Here is a 22,830-nt window from a genome sequence, read left to right as displayed (position 1 = left end):
TTTCTTCCCCTTTTATTTGCCAGGAGGTGATGGGACCAGTGGCCATGATTAAGATCATGTTGATGTTGAGCTTCAGACCATATTTTGCGCTCTCCTCTTTCACCCTCATTAAAAGGTGCTTTAATTCCTCCTCACTTTCTGCCATCAAGGTTCTGTCATCTGTGGTTGTTGATATTTCTTCCGGCAATCTTAATTCCGTCTTGGGATTCATCCAGCCCAGCCTTTCGCATGATAAATTCTGCATATAAGTTAAATAAGCAGGGAAACAATATACAGCCTTGTCGTACTCCTTTCCCAATTTTGAACCAATCAGTTGTTCCATACCCAGTTCTAACTGTAACTTCTTGTCCCACATAGAGATTTCTGCCCATCTTAGAATCATGGAATTGTAGAGTCCGAAGCGACCCACGCGGTCATCTAGCCCAACCCGCCTAGAAATGCAGGAATCACCGCTCGAGAATCACTGGCAAATCACATAGCATCCTCTTGCCTTGGCGGAGTATTCCCTCTCCCACTTCGCTCTCCCTTAATCTGGCCCGCCCCGCCCCCTCGCGCGAACCCTTGTTCCATTCAAGATCAAAGGGCCGCTTCAGAACCTTGCGCGCCTCGTGATTCCACCTCCGCTGATACGTCACTGGTTAATCATTGAAAAAGCTACTCCCGCTCCCAGTGAGCAGCCTGCGGACAGAGGCCCCGCCCTCTTCCGCCAACGCAAGGCCGAGAGCAGGACGTCTGCGAAGCGCCCGGGCGGTGCTATGAGCGCCCGCCCGCCCGCCCTCCTGTTGCTTGCACAACCCGGCTGCTAGTTAACCGGCTGCAAGCATGGTAAGTTAGAGAAGGTGCTTTCTTGTTGCAGGTTCTTTGCACAGTGGCTTGCAAAGCTAGCTTAAGAGATCCCTCCTGGTGCAAAAGCGGCGGAGGCACTGAGGGAGGTGGAGCCGCTCAGGTGAAATAGGTGGACGAGTTAATGCGTAAGCCAAGTTAAACGCCCTGCCCTTCTTTAAAGGAGGGGTGGGGCGGGAGGAAGGGTTTTTTGTGTGTGTGCTTAGGCTCAAGACTCGAAGATGGGGAGAATCCCAATGTCTTAAGGTGATACTCTCTTTTGCATTTCAACGGATCTCTCTGAAAGCTGTAGTATTTCTACGGCTACGACGGTTGTACTCTTGTTAGGCACACGGCCAGTCATAAAATACGGTGGTTTGGCGTCCTATAAGAACCGTGGCACCTTTGAACCCAGCAGAGCAAGGGGGTGGGCAGTGGGGGGAGGGATGGAGAGACCGTCTGGCATTTTCTGTTTTTAGCTAGGGGGTGAGGAGGGGCTAGCCAGGTTTTTCCCCCCAGGTGAAGCCTCCAGAGGGGTGCCATTGAGGTTCCCAGCATGTGTGTATATGCGCGCACAAATGCATGGGTGAAATAAAGCCTAATTTTGTCCCTGGCTAGGTGTAAATATTGCTTTAAGAGCCTTCAGCCTTGAGATTGCTGCTCCTGTTTTTGGGAGGGACTGAAGCAGACAGGTGAAAGAGGCATTGAAATTAGCCTTTCCCAGCTTTGTGTCCCCAGATGTTGTGGGATTCTGTTGTTGTTTAGTTATTTAGTCGTGTCCGACTCTTCGTGACCCCATGGACCAGAGCACGCCAGGCCCTCCTGTCTTCCACTGCCTCCCGCAGTTTGGTCAAACTCATGCTGGTAGCTTCGAGAACACTATCCAACCATCTCGTCCTCTGTCGTCCCCTTCTCCTTGTGCCCTCCATCTTTCCCAACATCAGGGTCTTTTCCAGGGAGTCTTCTCTTCTCATGAGGTGGCCAAAGTATTGGAGCCTCAGCTTCAGGATCTGTCCTTCCAGTGAGCACTCAGGGCTGATTTCCTTAAGAATGGAGAGGTGGGACTCTAACTCCCATCAACCCTGACCACTGGTCTTGCTAGCTAGTTGGGATGATGGGAGTTGTAGTAAAAAGAAATCTAGGTACCCAAGCTTGGAAACATCTGGTTTAAGGCACACACACCCTCCCAAAAAAGGACTCTGGGAACTGTTGTTTGCCCCTTATAGAGCTTCAATTCCCTGTATCTTTAAACTACAGTTCCCAGGATTCTTGGGGGGACATGTGCTTTAAATGGATGGTGCATACACAGTCAATGTTTCATGTGTGAGTTTTGGGGGAGTGGAGGATGTTGTTGCCTTTTGGGTAATACATTTTGCAACTTTTGCCATCCCCAGCTGAAGCCTGAAAGGGAGTTGCTATACCTTTTTAAGTTCCAAGTAAGTAGACAAAGTAACTTCTGTTGTATGCCTGAATTAGCTTTTCATGCATCTGTTGTTTATAACTGGGTCCAGGAAGTTAGAAAATTGCATTTGTTGGTGTGACGTTCCCCCTTAAATGCTTTCGGCAGTCTGCTGTAATGAGAAGCATGTGGACTTTAATGGTTTGTGGAAAGCATGTGGAAAGCGTTTTTTGTTTCCTATGTTGGAGAGGAAAGGGGGAAAAGCACATCAGATCTGTGAGGCATTTAACATGCACACCCACAGCCTAGGACTCATGGTCAGAAGCATTAGATAGGGGAAGCAAGCTGACAAGAGGCATGATACTCAGTGGGTAAGGAAATGGTTAAAGCTAGTGGCTGTCAACACCAAGGATGAAGAATCCTAGTAACAGGTTTACAAACTAAAGTAAAACATCATAGGTTGGGACCAGTTGTGTTGATGTTCCACTGCAATCAACAGGGCTTGAGTTAGTCATGACTAACTTAAGCTCTACTGACAGCAGTGGGACCTAAATGCAACTCATGCAGTTTGGATCCAACCCTTTGTGACCTTTATAAATAGACAATTGCCAAATGAATTGGAAGCTGTTTACTTTAGGACCTAATTACAAGCAGCAAAGGGATTGCTAGTGGATACCTTGTTCTGACTTACCACAAATGCGTGCTGTCCAGATATTCTGGACCTCACCTGCTCTCTCCATTCCTGTTGGCCAAACTGGCTAGGGATAATGGGAAGAGGTGTCTCACCAGCATCTGCAGACTTAAGGTTGAAGGACACTGTTCTCCACCCATCATTTGTGTCTTCTGAATGTCTTCGTGCTGAAGGCCTGCCATTTTTAACAGCAGCACAACATCACAGACCCTGCACAGGGATGGGGAACTTGCTGAACTCCAGCTCCCATCAGCCCCAGTCAACATGGCCAGTGATCAAGGATGATGGGAGATGGGGTCCAACAAGATGCCACAGGTTCTCCATCCCTGCCTTAGCAGGTGAGGCCTTCTCTAGGCTTGTCTATATGACTTCCATATGCATCCTTGATGGATGTAATCTCTCTCCATTTCTGGGCAGCATCTGAAAGTGGGGCAAAGCCTGCCAAATTAAGTGTGCCAGGAAGAGAACGTCGTCTTCAAAATGAATAGATGAAATCAAGGAGTGTCACTTTAAAATCCCATTCTTGCATTGTATGGCAAGGTTGCATAATTAAAGTGTTGATTTGTTTAACCTATAAAAGGGTGGTTCAATCCCTCTTTCCCCCCCATGGAAAGAAGTGGGTTTTTTCAATAGGACTGAAGAGAATTGATTTATCCTTGCTTAGTCATCACTACCTTATCTTGTGTTTTTTTGTCATGGCCCGGGATTTGCAAGAGTTGTGGCACAATCCCACTCCCAGAGACTTAACCCTTTCAGGAGTGGAGAGCCTGCTTTTTGCAGTTGCCTTATCCGGATTTGTTTTTAACCTTCCATTAATTGCTGGAGAACTAGCCACTTCAAGGATAAAGTGGAAGAACCGCACCAGTATGTGCTGGCTGCCTTGACAGCACCAACATCCATCTTAAAACTGAATGCGAGCTCTTGAAACATCCATTCACATGGTAGAGGTGAACCCGTTTTCCTTTTCTCTGGCCAGTTGCCTCCTCCCTTCTAGCAGGCGGTTATTAGAAGAGCAAAAAACAGTGGGCTCTGACAGCCTCCCTTCCTCCTGTCCCTTCTCCTTTATTGTTGCTAAGATACCTTGTGCCATCTTATCTACTGATCTCACTCAAAGGGCAAAGGCTGGAGCTTTATTGCACCGAGCAGTGTTTACTCAGTGCAGCTGCACTTCAGCAAAACAATTGGCTGAGATGAAAATGGGAAGAAACCCCTTTTGAGTGACTCCCTGAATATTCCCTGCGGGGTATAGGGGTGAGGGTCCTGCGACCCTCCAGATACTGTTGGACTGGAAACTCCCATCATACCTGACTGATTGGGCTGGCAGGAGTTGGTAGTCCCAAACATCTGGAGGGTGCCCCGTTGGGGGGAGGCTGTTCTTAGCCCTCAGTGAGCTTGCTGTTTTACAGTAGGGTGGCTCTCTAATGGTTGCTGAAGTGCATCTCCAGCCATACCTAAGCACTGGTCATCTTGGTGGGAGCTAAGGGGAATAAAACAACATCTGGAGGATCAAAGGAAAGCCCCCCTCCTTTGGGGGATTCCAGCCTTGTGAAGGTTTCTCTTCCTCAAACTCAGCCCTCCAGATGTTTTGAGACTACAGTTCCCATCATCCCTGACCACTGGTCCTGCTAGCTAGGGATCATGGGAGTTGTAGGCCAAAAACATTTGGAGGGCTGAGTTTGAGGAAGCCTGCTCTACACACTAGCAGTGTGAGTTAGCTCATACACAACAGAAGCCTCAAGAACCTCATATACATGTATGTGTGTGTGTTTATATATGACCAGAGTCTTGAACAATCCACATCTTCAGCTGGTCAAAGCAGGAACCTACCAGGCATCGCCTTAGTGATGCTTCCCTGATCTAATATGAATACTGTTTTCATAGAATTGCAAAGTTGGAAGGGACCCTGAGGTTCATCTGATCCAACCCCCTGCAATTCAGGAATATGCAGCTGCCCCATATGGGGATCAAACCTGTGACCTTGGCGTCATCAGAACCACACTCTAACCAACTGAGCTATCTACAAAAGCTTCTTTGTTGTCCTTTTAAGAAACCACAGTGGCATCTAATCCAAGCAAATTGCCCTAACGGGAAAGGCAGGCTAATTACAGAAATATTTGATATTCAGTAACTTATCTTAAGTATTGCATGGTGATGCAAAGTTGTGGTTGTGTTATAAAACCAATGTACAGTAAGCCCACAACTTACGCAAGTTTAACTTGTGCACATTCAGCCTTGGGTGCTTGACAAAAACAAATTTTTTGCTGTGTTTTAGTTGTTGAAAAGCACAACCCACCAGCATAGTGCTGTCAACAACTCATGGATACTGGTACTTTAGGGCAAGTGGGCACTGCCCTGCCAACCTCAGTTGGTCCAAAGCCAGCCCCCAGCCCCACCCTCTTAACTGCCTTCCTACTTGCAGGGATGAAATTGCCTGCCAGCTTTCTCCACCTCAGCCTCCGTCTTGCCCTTAGAGAACTCTGCAGAGATGAGGATGTGGTCCAAGCTAGAACGTGTTGACTCTGCCTTTCCTAGGCACCAGCCCCACCCCCTTTGGTGCTCTGCTAGCCCCTGTTCTAGAACAGAGCCCATCAATGCATGGGGGGACGGACGACAAAAAAACGAAAAGGCTTTACAAAAGGAAACAGGTTGGCAAGGCTTCTACAGCCTTGTTAAATGTTCCAAAATGTATAAAAGTTTATTAGAATAGTCAGTTAAAGATGAGGAGGTAAAATCCGTCATGGTAAAGTGGGCAAGAGATCTAGTTCACAACATGTTATACTATTAAGGAAAACTATATGAAGATCTTCTACCATTGGTACATAACACTAGAGTAAATTAGCAATAATGGACAAAAATAATTCAGACCAGTGTTGGAAACACAAGGAGGTGGGATCAATGTATCATGTTTGGGGGACCTGTAAAAGAATGAGGGAATTTTAATTTATAATGAGTTGAAAAAGATGTTCAAAATTTCAATTTCCCCAAAACCTTAGGCATTTCTTTTAGGGATAATTGGGAGGGAGATTCCAAGAGACTTAAAGAAACTATTCATGTATGCCACCACAGCGGTGAGCGTTTGATTGCACAGAATGGGAAAGTGAAACCGTACCATGGGGGAAAAAAAGATTGGCTGATTAAACTGATGGAATATGCTGAGATGGACAAACTGACACGGCAGATAAGGGATCAAGTGAAACAAAAAAATAGTAAAGATTGGAATATATTTCAACAATACCTGATAGACCACTGCGGAGCACTAAAAATTTTGACTAGTTTAGATTAACTCTTGTAATGGGAAACATTAAATAGTAATGAAAAAGTTTGTTACCACTAACCTAGCTTTATTATGATACGCACTCAACCAAGAACTTTAAAAGACCCAAGTAAGAAGGGCAGGGAAGTCTGAGGTAATTAGAATATCAATGAATCAAAGGAACAAGAATATATCTTTATTTTTCTTTATTATGATTTAGAATTACATGTTTATCAATAAGAAAACTGAAATTTTTCATTGTGATTTCATGTTGAGAAAGCATTTCTGTTGTAAAAAAAACTAATGAAGATGAATTAGCAAAAAATAAAAGTTCCCTAGCTAGCATCCCTCCTCTTCTGCAAAAATAAAACATAAAAAATGGAGACTACTTTTGAGTAGGTGCCTTGTGGATCTACAGTCCCACCAGCAATTAGCACAGGATGGGAATAGCTGGCAAGCAGCAAGTATGATACAACTAGTAGGCAATGGGCTGTGTTGGGACACACAGTCTCATGACCTTATTAAAGACCTTGCAAGGCCATGGCTTGGCAAAGGCTGGTTGTGCCTCCTGCTGACGACACTGCCTTACATAAGCCAGCCTATCCTTGGATCGCCATGGATTGGGAAGCTTGTTCTTGCATAATAATGGTGTGGTTTTTCTCCACCTTCCCTCCACCCCAGCAGTAATAGCAGTTACATAAAATATTACCCAAAGTGGTTCGATTTATTATCCAAATTCTGGTTCAAACAAAATCTGCTGCAGACTGGGGAAGGGTTCATTGCATTAGAGAGCCTGCTTCCAATAAGTTACTGTGCTATGGACAACAGTACTGGCTGTTCCCGATTTGCCGCTCTCTGTCCCTCCCAATATCCAGTTTAAACGGCAGAACAAAGTAATGCAATAGCTTTTAACCATTAACCACAAACAGGCTGGTTAATGTGTAGCAGTGTTTCTCTACACCCATTCTCCTTCACTGGGAGCCAGCCTAGTGTAGTGGTTAAGGGCAGTGGACTTGTAATCTGGTGAACCGGGTTTGATTCCCCGCTCCTCCACATGCAGCTGCTGGGTGACCTTGGGCTAGTCACACTTCTCTGAAGTCTCTCAGTCCCACTCACCTCACAGAGCGTTTGTTGTGGGGGAGGAAGGGAAAGGAGATTTTTAACCATTTTGAGACTCCTCAGGGTAGTGATAAATTAGCAGGATATCAAATCCAAAGTCGTCCTCTTCTCTCTTCATATAAACATGGGTGCTTCCTATTTCCCAGAGAATAGCCGCATGCTTTAAGAAAAGCTTTCCCAAAGACAGAAAATGCACTGCACCCCAACAGCGCACATGATGTGACGTTGGAGGCATGCGTTGTGGTGCAATTTAGGAGAGCGTCCAATCAAAGACACCAACTGCATGACACAAAAAAACCAAATTGATAGCAACTTGTTGACAGTGAAAACGCCTAAAGTCAGGATTCTGTTGCTGGTGTTGCTCTTTTCTCTAGATTCCAGGTAAAGTTGCCAAGCAGTGTGTACCATTGTGTCTTCGAATTGGTGGTGCTCTTGTTCATAAGCCCTAGGTCTATAGCCTAGTGTAGCTGCCAAAACAGAGCCCAGTGAGTAGGGGATACAGAAGGGCTTGCAATTTAGCCTGTTGGCCAAAGGATGGGTTCAAACACCTGGACTTCAACTCCTATAAGTACTAGAGAGCATGGCCATTGGCCAGGGGTGATGGGAGCTTTGTCCAACAACACCAGGAGAGCTCCATTCCTCACCTCTACTGTAGGTAACATATACACTGGGCTGTTCCTAATGGCATATTACAATTTTTTTGTGGGGTTTCCCACAAAGAAAAAAAATGTAGCAAGACCCAAACGTTGTGAGTGGTAGTTGAAAGTGGGGCAAACATCTTGTCAGATGTTCTCTCACAGATGGTTCAATTGATCCAAAATAACTCTGAAACAAGTGAAGTATGAACACCTTACCGCAGGCATGGCTACACTTGGCCCTCCAGATGTTTTAGGACTACAACTCCCATCATCCCTAGCTAACAGGACCAGTGGTCAGGGATGATGGGAATTGTAGTCCCAAAACATCTGGAGGGCCAAGTGTGGCCATGCCTGCCTTACCCTATCAAACGGCTCGTGGACAAATCCCTTCCCGCACCTGACCTGCTCCGACAGACGTTCTTTGGTTGCTCATCTGTTGCTCAGCTGCAAGTCAGTCTACTCGCATGCATGGAACAAACCACCCTCTGAGCTTTCGGTCCGAATTACTTTTTCGAAATGGAGAGTTCAGATGTTTTGCTTTGTCGTTCGCTGATGTGCGCACTAGTTTCTTCTTCCAAGACCGATTCTCCTGCTTTCCGCCCCAGTTGGGTGTGCATTCCAAATGAAGCTTGTATTACGAAGTTCTGAAGGTGATCTTAAAGCTCCTGTGGCAGTTCCATTTTCTCTCTCTCTTGTTGTTTTTCCTAGGCGGGAAAAGCCCACAGACTAAGCGGTGAAGAGAGAGAACAACTGCTGCCCAATCTCAGAGCTGTTGGATGGAATGAGGTGGAGGGTAGAGATGCCATTTACAAGGAGTTCCACTTCAAGGACTTCAATCGGGTACAAAGAATAATAATATCCCCGCATCATAGTTCTTTTGTCTGCATTTTATTCCAGGGAAGCTCAAGCAGGTTTACCTTCCCGCCGGAGCGGTACCTATTTATCTACTTGCACTTTGATGTGCTTTCGAACTGCTAGGTGGGCAGGAGCAGGGACCGAACAACGGGAGCTCACCCCGTCGCGGGGATTCGAACTGCCAACCTTCTGATCGGCAAATCCTAGGCTCTGTGGTTTAACCCACAGCGCCACCCGCGTCCCCACCCCTCAGGGTAATAGCTTAACTTAAATGCAGTTTAAGCCTCCCCTTCTCTACCAAATTATTACATTGTGTACAGTACTGTGCTGTCAATGACTGTCCATTCTTTTAAACTCTGTAAGAGTCAATGACAAGCTTGTGCCGAGAGAAATGAGTATTGGTTGATATTTATGAAGTTCATCATGTGCGAACTTCCATGTGTGTGCTTTCCTAACTCGCCCTTTGCATCTCGTGAGCAGGCCTTTGGATTTATGACCAGAGTAGCTCTGCAGGCAGAAAAACTGGACCACCACCCTGAATGGTTCAATGTCTACAACAAGGTAAGAGAGAACAGTTGGCTGTCCAAGCTTAGACAAAGCGGTCTGCGGCTGCAATCTTATAATATACACCCTTCACCTGGGACTAAGCCCCGCTGAGCTCAATGAGGCTAACTTTTTGAGTAGACATGAGTAGGATTGAGCTGCATGTGATTAAATGCTACTGGCTTAAGATCAAGATAACCAAATGTGCTTTCCATCTCCCCAATTCCCATTGTGTTTCCCTCCCCCCTTAAGCATGTACCATTGAGGAGCCTAGGAGAGGGGTGTTAACCCTCCCTCCAAAATGTCACCTACCAGCTACATTTTACCCCTGCCAGCCAACTTGTGCCTGTCCTCTTCCTTTCAAAGGTATGGTATTCTGCAGCGGCTTGACAGGGGGCAGTTAGAAATCCAGGAAGCTGCCTTAGACAGAGCCAGAAGATGAGTGCAACTTAGCTCAGTATAGTCTACCCTTGACTGGCAGCAGCTGTCTATGTATCAGGCATGAGGTCTTCCCAGCCCTAGCTGCAAATGCCGGGGACTTATGCTGCAAACAAGTCAGATTCTTTACTACTGAACTACAGTCCTCTGCCTGGGTAAACAACTCTTCCTTTTCCAATGCAAAAGAAGGGGAAGGAACCACTAGGGCTTTGCTATTTATGCCTATAGCGTAATTCATAGTCTTCCTCTTAGGTTGCATAAAAGGAGGATCGTGTCCCTTGCCCAAGCATCAGTGTTTCTTTTTTCCACTTTAAAATCAATGTTTCGCCAGCAGTTAAGAAGCGATAGAGCTCTTTAGAATTCCCCTAGATCCAAAGTGGATCCTTCTAATGTATGTGGCATAGATGAAGCTAGAGTTTTCCAAACACTGTGTTGGCTGCAGTGTGTAGGTGTGTTGCGCCAAGGCTCCCCACACTCCTCTCGGGGCCGGAAAGGGGTTAGTTCGCTAGTAAAAACTGAACTACTGTGTCACGAAATGATGCAAAACTGAATTATACAGTGTTGTGAAATGATGCATGTCTAAAAAGCATGTCACCAACATGGAAAGTTCTGGATTAAGCCTTAAGTTGTGCTGGTGTACTCTCTGGGGCTGAGAGTAAGAGGTACTTCATACTGCAGTACTGAACTTTTAAAATGTGCCCTACTGCTCTAGGGTGCTTGCAAACTTGATGTGTGCTTCCTGTATTCCCATTCAGCATGATGACTACATTTTTGTTTTCGTTTTTTGTATTTGTAGGTTCACATAACCTTGAGCACCCATGAGTGTGGAGGCTTATCGGAGCGGGATATCAACTTGGCCAGCTTCATAGAGCAAGTGGCAAACACGCTGGCTTAGAATCGGCCATCCTTGCCATCTACAGTCTTCTGTTGGCCAAGGCAATGCCAAGGGAGAAGTGTGAGATGTTGATGCAAATAATTGTTTTTATCCAATTGCTGACAAAGCCTTAGTATTAGCCCAGAGCATGATGGTACCCTGTCATTTTAAAAATCCATGCCATTGCATTATTTTGCCTCTTAGAATTCAGTGTTGCTACTCCGTAGTCTGTTCAAGCAGTATTATACCAGCACAGTAAAAAGCTACCTTTGGGGTAGGCGAGATACCGTCCAAAACTGGTTTGAAGTCCATATCGTGATATCCGTTTCATAATTTTTGACCTGCCGATATATCGTGAATCATGCTGTATGTTTGTGCTATGCAAAAATCACATTGTGGGGACAACCGTGAAGCCAGCCAGTGCCTCTACATAGCTCCATCCTTTATTTCAGACATCGTGATATATCGGTCTATTGCAATGTTTTTAGCTGGTGATAAAACCAGGTATCGCCCAGCCCTGCCTGTGATACAGTTACAGTCAACCTGGCTTGTGACTTAAGCAGTTTACAATAAACCTAACATCTGTCCCGTTACCCGAGTCTTACCTTCTTTCTGCTGAAGGGCATATTCTAGAACACCAATGAGCAGACTGAACTCAAACCAGGCATTTTCTCTACCAGGGCACGATAAATGATTGCATGCTTTTTGAGAAAAGAAAGGGATGTGTGCATGTGTGGGATTTTAAGGCAAGCCTGCCACCTTATCCAGCATCCTATTGGGTGGAAGAAAGGCACAGGACTGCCCTCCATTGCCATGTCCTCTTTTCAGCTTTACAGTTACTTCAATGAGCATAATTAAATGGTTTGAGTGTCGACCTGGGAGAGCAGGGTTCAACTCTCTACTCGGCCATGATGCTCAGTGAGTGACCTTGGGCCAGTCACCATCTCTTAGACTAACTTACCTCACAGGGTGGTTGTGAGGATGAAATGGGGAGGAGGAACCAAGTACACTACCTTGAGATCCTTGGAAGAAAAGTGGCATATAAGTGTAATAAAATGTCTCTCAAGTTTGAGGTGGGTGGGGTAGGGAACTAGGATGACTTTCGGATCCAAACCATTACCTAGAATGTCCCATTTCTAGTTGTACCATGAGAAAAGGGAGAGAAGTCCCTTGAGAGGTCCAAGCTGTGATGTCAGAAGGACAGATCCAGTCCATGCTATGGCCCCTGGGACCATAGGATTGCACCCTTTAGTAAACATCATCTGTGAGTGTTTGTCTCAAATACAGTGGTACCTTGGTTCCCAAACGGCTTAGTTGTCGAACAAATTGACTCTCAAACCCAGAAATGTTTCGGTTTGCAAACGTTTTTCGGAAGCTGAACGTCCTCTGCAGCTTCCGATTGGGTGCAGGAAGCTTCTGCAGCCTATTGAAAGCCACGCCTTGGTTGCTGAATGGTTTCAGGAGTCGAATGGACTGCCTGAATGGATTAAGTTTGAGAACCAAGATACCACTATACAGTGGTACCTCGGGTTAACTACTTAATTCGTTCCGGAGGTCCGTTCTTAACCTGAAGCACCACTTTAGCTAATGGGGCCTCCCACTGCTGCCACGCCACCACTGCGCGATTTCTGTTCTCATCCTGAAGCAAAGTTCTTAACCTGAGGTAATATTTCTGGGTTAGCGGAGTCTGTAACCTGAAGCATCTGTAACCTGAAACATATGTAACTCAAGGTACCACTGTACCTGAAAAGGAAAATGGAATGTACTCTTACATTTTACACTTTTGTAAAACCAAGTTAAAAACAAATTTAGCAGCAGACCTGCATTTGTAATAATACTTGATAATTTGTGGAAGGCTGTACAATGGCCCCAATAGGTGAGTACTTACTCTCTTAATTTGAAAAAAGTTTACTGGTGAATGCAGCTCTACATTTAAAAATCTTATCTGCTAAATGGAAAAGTCATCCCAACAATATGAAAAAAACAACTATTTTTTCTGCCCTAGAAATTTTTTTATTTTAAACCTGGAATTGTATACATGATGCATGATAAAGTAAACATGGATTATGCGTTCAAAATAAAATAGTACCGAGACAGTATCCTACAGGATAATTTTTTAAAAAAGTGGTATGCAAACACATCTTCGACTTCCTGATTGGACTGCAAAACCCAACTCATTTCTTGTAGAAACTGACAAGAGTTTCATTCCACTCTAAAACATAATCAGAACTACTTGAAACACATTTCTGGGTGATTTATGCACAAGGATGTGATGGTCAAATGTTTCCCTTTCTTAAACAATGCAGAACTGTCAACTTGGTGAACAGCACACAGTAGTAAGTTATCATGAGTTCTGTACAAGTCCAAGTTGTATGCAAAGCATTCTGGTTGGACTGGCTAGATTTAAAACTAATTCAGAAAGATGGCTATGGAGGGCTAAGCCAATATTCCCAATAGTCAAAAGGGAACATGTCCCACTGAGCAAATCAAGCCACAAAAAGGATTCTGTCATCATGGCGGAAAACAATGTGCTTCACAAATCTACAATTCTGTAAATTCACATTTGTGCTTCCTTCAAAGGAAGCACTGCTACCAAGTAGGAGGTAATGAAATATGAATGAGACTGACCCAGTGAAGTACTTAGTGCTCTATCAAAATGGCTCAAGTCCCAACTGAAAACTCTGCTTTCAGCCTCACTTCAAGCCTTGGAAGAAACTACTGGTGCTTGCTTTTCTCAGCTTTGCGCAGGAATTATAGCTGTTTTCTAAAAGCAAACTGTATACAATCAGAATACAAGTGAAGACCACTCCTCCTAGTCAGCTGGTAGCCCAAAACACAGTTGTGAAGTCCTGTTCTACCTATAAATAGGAACGGGGAGAGGAATGTTTTCATTATACCTGAGGCTTATTCACCACTGAGGTTGCTTTCAGTGTAGTACCACAAGAGAGTTGATCACCTGTTGACTGACGGTATTCAGCTCCCTTCCTGGGCTTCCCAGGGGGAATGCTATCAACATTAAGGCAAACCTGTGAGTGCTCTTTTTAGAAATGTGCCTTACAGTCAACGCAGCACAAACAAAGACAAACGGAGTCCGCTATTGTAAGATTACATTTAAAACAAAACAAAAAAGTTGATGTTAGTGCTCTCCACTTTTATAAAAGCTCACAACCAGTTGCAGGAAGGAGAGCAGAGCTCTGGGACTTCTCAGAATCCAATTCTGGCACCTAGGAATCGCAAAATCGCTTTCTAACACTGCTGAGAGTGCATTATTTTAAGCTGGAGCAAAACATTCAGATAACTGAATAAGTGTGTTGCCCTTGAAGCTGTTCCACAGATACGCCACAACTCAATAGGGCTGTGGGCGGCACTGTAAAAAAATCCAGAGAAAGAGGAAAGCAGCAAGACTGTACCATGGGGAAAACGAACAGAGTTAAGTACCTCGTATCTCCCTTTCAGAGCAAATCCCACACCTGGTGATTTGGAAAAAACCAAATAAACGAGTTTCTCCTTTCTCCTCTTCCAACACTTTCAGTTCTTTTCCCATGGCTCATCATTCAGCACAAACAGACAAACAGACAAAGAAGCCAAGCAGGAGGAAGGAAAGGAATGTATAGATTCCGAACACCTGAGAATGAGGGGAGTAGAATGGAGTCGCAGTGGCCATAAATATAGCTGTTCTCTTGAAGACTAGTAGTAGCAGCAGTGAGCAAGTGTGAAGAAACACAAGGAGTTAGTATTAGAAAGAAAGGGGGGAGGGAAACCACTTGACTCTGAAAACTCACATAAACAAAATGGTGAACAGAGCCGGTGCTTATCAGAAAGAGAGATGGGACAAGAACAGAGATCAAGCTGCCATATGATCTGCAGGAGGACCAACATTCCCTTCCCCTGGAATTCTTTAGAATACCATCCATCAGCGGACAAGGCACACAGAATCAGTGGTGGCCTGGAGACCCATTCACATGTGCTTCAGACGAAGGAGACATTTCCGTGCTGTACAGGCAGTCCAAGTAAGCACCAGCAATCTCTGAAATCATATTCCTGTCGGGGATGGCTTGGGCCATGCCATAGATAGCACCCTATAAAAGACAAAAGAAAAAGAAAAGTCAGTAAACGTGTCCAAGTATTTTTTTGCAAACGCAGGACGCTCCTGCTGAAATTCAACCCAAAGCATCCCCTTTGAATTTGAGGGTCGTCTTACCAGGCCAGTAGTCTTGCCCTTGGGGAACTTCATGATATCATGGACACATTCTTTGATGTCGTTCAGCAGCCGTTCAACCACCCCAGGCTTCGTGTGCACTTGGGTTAAGCAAAAATGAATACTAGGGAAAGAGATATTTTTTAAAATTAGCTTTGCTCCCAATAGTGCTGTTCTGTTTTACAGGCATTTGTACATATCCTTTCTTTTAGTTCTAGAAAACTGCTGGTAGATCCAGAGAGCATCTTTCATCCATACACGATGCTCACCTGTGTGGAATACAGCAGCTGCTTTGGGGTTCGAACATAGACTGGAGCTGGCTGTAAATTTACATGAATGCAACAGGAAGCGCTGCTTCTCTGTGCTTCCTGTTCCTCTTGAGAAACCAAGCTATTTGTTCGGAGCGTTGTGAAGTCACAGAACACCCAACGAGTCAATACCTTTTTCGCTCTGCTATTGAAATGCAGAAGCCATCTGTGTCAACACTTTTTTGGTTTAAAAAAATAGTTAAAAAAGAAAGCGCCTTTGCGAGATCAAATGCGGGAGAAGCTTCCCGTCATGGCACAATGGCATGTGAATTCCTTTGCCCTTCCTCGCCATGCCCTCTCACTCCAGACACTTTAGAGTTCTTGGCTCACATAAAATGTAGTAATTTCTAATGTGGCTATTGCGGTAAATAGATTTTACTCGGGGGTGGGGAGGCGGGTGCCAAAACAGCTCCTTGACTGTTGCTCATTCTCCTACCTCCCAGGTGATCATCAAAGCGCTCAGCCCAGAGCCCACAATCAAGACAAGCTCACCTTGGAGGAAACTGCAGAATGTTCAGATTCCATCCTCTTGTTATTAACATGTTTGACAACCGATATATGTCAAATGTGTCCGACCCCAAAGCAAGTGCAGACACCTCGGGATTTCCAAAGATGAAGATGTTGTCAATTTTCCGCAGCCTTAAAAAGACGCAAGTTTAAAAAGTTTACACTATTATTATTTATTGAATTTATATACCGCCCTATACCCAGAGGTCTCGGGGCACTTCACAGAACAAAATCAAAATATTCCTATTGCCTTTTAATACTGATGGGGGGGGATGATGCATACACCCTAATTATATTTAATTCTGATAATATTGTTCAGATTTTTATTATCGTCAAAGGCTGGCTTCCCTACCTCTAAATTCAGGGAAACCCTCCATCTCTCCCTAAAAGAGCACAAAAAGTGGTTACTGATCAGTGTCACCCTTCTTCCCCTCTACAACAGCTGAAAGGAGCAGTTCAGAAGTTTTCCCATTCTCTCTTAACCACGGTTTCAATTTGGCTCATTTCACACAAACAGAAGGTTGACAAATACGCCGCTGTTAAAGGAAAATGTAGGCCAACACTTCCAAACTCCTTGCAGCCATGCTGGCTGGAGGAGAGGGCAGCATGTGAGCTTTAGGCTTGCACAGGCCTGTTCATATCACACTAAACAATGGTTTATCTCAGTGGTGGGGAACCTGCGGCTCATGGTCAGAGATAATGGGAGCTGTAGTTCAACAACATCTGGAAGGCCATAGCTTCCCCATCCCCTGACCAGCATGACATCTTAATGAGGCCAATGTTTTCTTAAGTTTTCATAGAGTAAGTCTGTGTGCCTCTCTTCTTCAAGGAGCTGCCACCACCTGCTATCCCAAGGATGGGGGGCTCTTTTAGCTTCATGGGCCATGTCCTTATCAGGATCAGCCTCATGGGCCAAATTTGACAGGTGGACAAATTTCAACAACATTATGACATCACGGATGGCAGATGGGTGGCCCCGACCATCTCTCAAAATCTCTATTTGAAGCATCTGGCTTTGTCCCCTTTAAACCCCGCACGTACTCTGCTTCGAGGAAGCGCGCAGCTGCAATTATCTTCCTGGTGTATTCCACGTATCCGTCTTCTCCTATGTGCATCATGGTCGCCCAGCAAGCTGCGATGAGGCCACCTGGCCTGGAACCAGACATGGTAGGGGAGGCGTAGATACCTCCTGGCCAGTCAGGGGCAATGAAGAACTGATACTGCCGATATCTCTCACTGCTGTACAGGATCACGGAGGAGCCCTTTGGCGCATAGCCGTACTGCAGAGGAAGAGATGGGAGTCCAAGTTGCAAGGCAATAAGCAGTAAGCATTTAATACAAATCCCCACACACAAGAATCTGATGCAGACTGAATTCCACAGACATGTTCAAACCTCTTCTGCAGGGAATTGCAGGTAGAACCGGCAACTTAATGATTCCACACTGGCTTCAGTGATTTTTAAAATGTTAAGTGTGGATTTTCTTTTTTCTTATAAAGCATTGCAGCTGCTGAAAGTCTATGGGCAGGTGAGAGCTCTGCCAGATGAGGCCAAAGACCCACCTGCACTGGGATCTCGCGCTCTCCAAGGCGAACCAGATGCCTATGGGAAGCCTGCAAGCTATTTAGAGTGTCTCGTTCAAAAATGGGACATAACATGGGGACAGGTGTCAACTTGCTAAAAAGACAGAGGATCACATCTGAACCCAGTTCCAAACATTCTGAAGATTAATGTATTAATTAATGCATTTAGTCTTCTATTCAAGTCCACTCCTTTCCTGCAAAGGTAAATTCTCCTGCCCTGTACACATCTGCCATCATGCTTATACACCCTGAACCTAAACAAGTTTACTCAGATGTGCAGTGAGATTTATTTGCAAGGACTAATGTTTAGGATTGCAGTTTAGGGCAAATGTCCAGTGGCAATGATCACAAAAGTCTTTCCGTACAAATGAACCAGAAGCAGAATTAAAGGAAGCATGCCTGATCCAGTTTGGAGAGTGGACAATCGACTCAAGCTAGATTTCCTCCATTAAACCTGCTTAAACTCACCTTGTGGGTATCTGCAGAAATGCTGGTGACACCTTTCACTCGGAAATCAAAGCCCCCCTTCAGAGGGTACCCTGCCTTCTCCATGAAGACAATGAGAAAGCCTCCCAGGCAAGCGTCCACGTGGAAGGGAATCTTGTATTTCAATGCAAGCTGTGCCAAAGGGGGAAATCAACTTAGTTTCTCCAGCTAAACCAAAAGCAACGAGACGGAAACTTCCTGCCAAGTGTGAACCTCAAAAGTATCAAACCTATTTACATTGTTTGAAAAGACGACTGAGCATTCTTCCCCCAAAAGATGCAAAATTCACCATTCTACAAGCAAGGAGGCCCTGACCAGTGGCTTCAGATTCTGGTAGTGTCTACTAAAAGTCCTTCTATTTGTAATTTCCAAACTGTTATCCTCCCTTTGATCCTCATGAAGTCAAGGAACGGGGAGATTTGTATCAATACAAGGTTGCTTCAAATCCAAAACTGATCCCAAGGAACAGACCTTGTGAGGGACGTGTTTTGATCATGTCTTCTTTTGCTGGCAAAGTCAAGGTCGCTCCGACTTCCAACTAAATGCTTGAACAGCTCATGCTTGGTATTCGCACTACAGGATACTTAAGCAGTATGAAATGTAGGGCACAGCCTTATACCAAGTCAGATCTAGCTCTATATGGACTGGCAGAGGTTCTCCAGAATTTGATGCAAAAATCATTGCCGTTCCTACCTAGAGATGCCAGGAGGTTGAAGCAGGGATATTTGGCATGCAAAACATGTTCACCACCACTGAGCTGAAGGTACAGCCTGACTCCCACCCCAATGCCCAGGGCAGGATTTGGAGCATAAATTGGCTACATAAATTTGCACATACAATGTAAATGTATGCTTCTAACCAAGAGCCACAGCTGACACATGCCAGAACATACAGCTCTCTCTCTCCTGAGCTGAGCCCCCACAGGTATCTGCTCAGCAAGTCATACATTTTGCTAGAGCGGGTGACACTTGGTGAAAACTTCCATTGCAGCAAGGAGGAGGGAGCAGTTGAAATGCCTAAGCCAGGGGCAGCAAAGTTTTTGTGGCTTCGGCCGGTTCACGGTCCCGCAGACGCCACAGTGGGCCAGAGTGCGCACGCATGCATGTGCAAACGCTATTTCCAGTGCTCCTTCCAGAGCGGAGGTGTGCGCAGCTTCCCATTGGCTGCAGGGGCTTCCTGCAGCCAATGGGAAGCCAGCCAGCGTCGCGGAAGGCGGTCCCTCTTGGGAAACTGTGTACGTGCAGCTACTCACACAGAGTCAGTTAAGGTTTGGCAGACAGCCAGAAGATCATGTGAAGGAGTAAGTATGCCTGGTGATAACAGAGACATGGAGACAGCTCCCTGATTGGTCAAGCTATCTCAAGGGAGTGATAATTAATGACCTACTAACTGGAATGTGTTAGTTCAGAGTTTGGAGTTAGAGTTCTGTGTGTCAGTGTAGGAGTTGTGAGTCGTGTCAGAGAGAACTAGCAAAAGATCTGTGTTCTGTTCCTGTAAATAGGCCACTGTATATAATAAACACCTAACTACAAGTTCCTGGTTCCTGCTTCGTCTATCCTGTCTGCAGCCAAGTCGCCAATTGCTTCCGTGGATTCTGCGTTTACTCTGCTAGGTCTGGCTAAGGTCCTGCAACTAGTCAGAAAGTTGCGAAACACCAGTAGGTTTTGTCAATAGTCCCCACTCTGCTCAGCGCTGGTTTAGCGCAGCACACAGGAGCCGACTGAGCGGGCGGTGGGGGTCCATGGGCAGCTTAAACAATCCCCATGGGCCTTAGGTTGCCAACCACTGGCCTAAGCCCACAGAAGGTATGGTAATAGAACCGTTTGCAGCTATCTTCCAAAGATGTGGCGCTGCACTCAGCTACATCAGGATATTGCAATCACTTTGCAAGTGATGCGAGCTTGTATTTATGGACACATGGTGCCATGCAGGAGACTAGTTCTGTACTTGCAGCTGGGTTTTCCAGTCATCAGCTATTGACCCGGGGGCTGGAGGGATAAACTCTGTGTGTTGAAAACAACTCTCCCCCGCCCTTACAGGAAGCAATGTATATCTCAGGTTGAAGTAGCACAAAGGTAGTTACCTCTGCAACCTCCTCAATTGGGTCCATGACTCCATGAGGAAACTGCGGTGCTGAGCAGACCAGCATGGCTGTATTCTTGGAAATGGCTCTCTTCATTGCCTGAAAAAAAAACAAGAGGAAACGATCAGGCAGTCAAGATGCTCTAGTAGATACCAGTCTTCAGAATGGCACATCAGGCCTGCAACTATGATTGGGATATAGGGCCTTTTGATGAACCCTGTCCTAGGAAGCCCAACGATGTTCAATACTTTACAGAGTCACTATTGATAAGAGGTCTGAGAATATCTGAGCAATACCTTAACATCCACTTGCATCGTCTTGGTCAATGGAATGTGCACAATCTTCATCCCAAAATAATGAGCTGCTTTATCAAATGCTGCATGGACACTCACAGGAACCAGCCTGGGGAAGACAGATATAGCAAGATGTCTCAGAAAACGTTTGTAGTTGCCCGTGATTTGTATCTTTCCTGTTTCATCCCCTCCTTGTCTGCACAAAAATAAACTGATATATACCTGAAAGCCTGGGAGATGTGGGGGACTTAAAGAAATACATGCATCGCATGGACCTCTGATAAGTTGTTTTTGCTATTAAAAAAACAGCAACCACACAAGACCACAGTTTGGAAAACTGCACAAGTTATTCTGTATGCCCAGTGGGGCATTTGGCTTGTCACAAACAACAGTCACCCCCCTCTGCATGGCAGGCAGCTTTTGAAATGGAAGGGCTCGGGGTCGCTGATTCAAGCCTTACATTGGGCCAAAGATTCCCACATTGCGGGGGGGGGGGGCTGGACTAGATGATCCTCGTGGTCCCTTCCAACTTTGTGATCCTATTATTCTGCCTCCACTGACAGTTTATTCTTCCATGAACAACCACCAAACTCCAAAGTGCTCCTAGATAAGCAAAAGTCTTTTGGGGGGGGGGTTGCATTTAGAAGAGGTTTCAAAGTTGTGCTTTTTGAATTCTTGCCATTCTGCAGTGAATGCAGAGTTTAATTCAGAGTACGACTATCAGCCATAGGGGATGGGACTGATGGGAGTTGGGAGTCCGAAAAACATCTGCAGGGAACTATGTTTGGTTACCCCCCCCCCCCCCGTTTAGTTTTTGATTCCATTTTCTTCGGTATAAAGTATTTGTCAGTACGCCTTTCAACCGATGTCAGCGACTGGGCTCAATAACTGGTTCTGCCCTGATGGGGCTGGGCAACTGGAGCACTTTCAGAGACCTTCCAGTCCTGGAAAGCAGGTCCCGGTGCACTGGACCCACAACTGTGCATTGTGAGCACCAGACTCAGCAGAGTATAAATCACGCAGAAGCTAGCTGTGAAGCATAACTCCTTTTATTTCTAATAGCTACTACAAACTAAAGAACTACTGGCTTGCATGAGTGTTACATCTCCCAGTCAGCCATCTAGTCACTACATAGATAAGACTGTCTCCACACACAGGCAGTCAGTCAGGAGCGCAAGAGTAGAAGAGCAGTTTCCGCCCCCTCCTTTCTCAAAACATCAGATCAGGAGATTCCTGCAATGGGAGGGGGTGAAAATATCAACAGTATTGGCCCAGCATATGCAAAGCTAAAGTAGTGACCGGTCTAAAAAGATGCTTAATGAAAATAACCTCCTATATTAGTTACTTGGGGGGGGGGGATAATGGGCTAATGGGCTACATACATTTCTGGATGCTTGATTCCTTTCTCATAAGCCAAATTCCTGTAAGCTTTACAGACCATCAGGATGCTCTCAGTCCCACCAGAGGTCATCTGTTAAGAAGGAATTAAAAACAGCAGACACACTTAAATGACCACATACAAATGGAAGTACCGTCTTATACTGGAAAGTGAATTTTAGTCCCTAGTTATTAAAAACCTTGAAAGAGTGTGAAGTGCACACGCACACACACACAAATATAGACACACACACACCCACGCACGCACATACACACATCACAGGAGGGGATGTAAGTGCCACAGCAACACCAAAATCAAGCCAAGGAGATGCAACGCCCTGTCCTAACAACGGAAGAATTCCACACACACAAATTGCACTAACAGAACAAAGGGACTATCAGCATGTTAACTACAAAAGCTCCTGTAGGCAGCAGGTCTTTTCCAACTATAGGGATATATATATTCCTATATATATATATACGCCGAAGAATTGATGCTTTTGAATTATGGTGCTGGAGGAGACTCTTGAGAGTCCCATGGACTGCAAGAAGATCAAACGTATCCATTCTTAAGGAAATCAGTCCTGAGTGCTCACTGGAAGGACAGATCCTGAAGCTGAGGCTCCAATACTTTGGCCACCTCATGAGAAGAGAAGACTCACTGGAAAAGACCCTGATGTTGGGAAAGATGGAGGGCACAAGGAGAAGTGGACGACAGAGGACAAGATGGTTGGACAGTGTTCTCGAAGCTACCAGCATGAGTTTGACCAAACTGCGGGAGGCAGTGGAAGACAGGAGTGCCTGGCGTGCTCTGGTCCATGGGGTCACAAAGAGTCGGACACGACTAAACGACTAAATAGCAACAACAATATATCTATATTCAACAATGAAACCCTTTCTAGTAAAGAGGAACGGATGACAGCAGTTGTGGTAAGGACTTTTCTGCAGCCAGACTTGTTGGTACACATAAACCCAAAAAGACATTGAAGTAATCTGAGAAAGGGAGACAGATGAATGAGAAATCTGCTTAAGAGACTCGGCTTTTGTTGTTGTTGGCCTGGTGTTGTGGGATCCGGCGTCCAAGCCACTCTTTCTTAACTTCTTTGTGCAAAAGCGTCTCCAAACATTCCAGCTACTGTGCATATCAGAAAAGAGCAGAGTTGTGGTATTTTGAAGATTATGACCACTCGTCATGGGACAATCCAAAATTTATAAGCAGTAGAAATGTAAATGAGAGTCTAGTCCACTACTGAGTGAGGTTGTGAGCGCAATTGCAGAACTGCCACGTTCAGACCCCTGCTTAAAGCTTTGATGTCAACTTTAGCCTATATAACACTGTCTTGGTTACCTTCCAGTGTAGACTA

The 22,830-nt window shown here is 45.3% G+C and overlaps 2 protein-coding genes across 3 annotated transcripts in view; one reads left to right on the top strand and one right to left on the bottom strand.

Annotated features, from left to right (window-relative positions):
• Positions 1 to 665: 665 nt before the first annotated feature.
• On the top strand, positions 666 to 11,225 carry PCBD1 (pterin-4 alpha-carbinolamine dehydratase 1). 2 transcript variants are annotated; one of them, XM_081189856.1, is made up of 4 exons: positions 666 to 825; positions 8,631 to 8,762; positions 9,258 to 9,338; positions 10,555 to 11,225. In XM_081189856.1, exons 1-4 carry the CDS (start codon positions 823 to 825, stop codon positions 10,651 to 10,653), a joined length of 315 nt encoding a protein of 104 aa, XP_081045982.1. In that variant the 5' UTR covers positions 666 to 822; the 3' UTR covers positions 10,654 to 11,225. The 2 variants fall into 2 exon arrangements, with proteins under 2 accessions (XP_081045982.1, XP_081045981.1); XM_081189855.1 differs by lacking the exon at positions 666 to 825 and adding an exon at positions 2,127 to 2,258.
• Positions 11,041 to 22,830, bottom strand: part of SGPL1 (sphingosine-1-phosphate lyase 1) — a 36,278-nt gene continuing 24,488 nt past the window's right edge. The window contains exons 7-15 of the mRNA XM_081189683.1: positions 21,472 to 21,560; positions 20,093 to 20,198; positions 19,797 to 19,895; positions 17,696 to 17,845; positions 16,687 to 16,925; positions 15,631 to 15,777; positions 14,834 to 14,954; positions 12,604 to 14,711; positions 11,041 to 11,333 (exon numbers count right to left, since the gene is read on the bottom strand). Coding sequence (XP_081045809.1) covers positions 14,568 to 14,711; positions 14,834 to 14,954; positions 15,631 to 15,777; positions 16,687 to 16,925; positions 17,696 to 17,845; positions 19,797 to 19,895; positions 20,093 to 20,198; positions 21,472 to 21,560 — 1,095 coding nt within the window. The 3' untranslated portion in view covers positions 11,041 to 11,333; positions 12,604 to 14,567. The remainder of the gene's footprint in view (positions 11,334 to 12,603; positions 14,712 to 14,833; positions 14,955 to 15,630; positions 15,778 to 16,686; positions 16,926 to 17,695; positions 17,846 to 19,796; positions 19,896 to 20,092; positions 20,199 to 21,471; positions 21,561 to 22,830) is intronic.

This window comes from Podarcis bocagei, assembly GCF_964188305.1.
Source record: "Podarcis bocagei genome assembly, chromosome: 4".
Taxonomy (NCBI): Eukaryota; Metazoa; Chordata; class Lepidosauria; order Squamata; family Lacertidae; genus Podarcis; species Podarcis bocagei.
Note: the sequence above shows the minus strand (reverse complement) of the source record. Positions and strands in the feature narration are given on the sequence as shown.

Bases quoted from the DNA above. Each gene is read 5' to 3' on its own strand.
- PCBD1 (XM_081189855.1), top strand. From the start codon at position 2,142: ATGTGTGAGTTTTGGGGGAGTGGAGGATGTTGTTGCCTTTTGGGTAAT. The intron at 2,259-8,630 runs GTAAGTAGACAA...TGTTTTTCCTAG, and splicing joins TATACCTTTTTAAGTTCCAA to GCGGGAAAAGCCCACAGACT. The intron at 8,763-9,257 runs GTACAAAGAATA...TCTCGTGAGCAG, and splicing joins ACTTCAAGGACTTCAATCGG to GCCTTTGGATTTATGACCAG.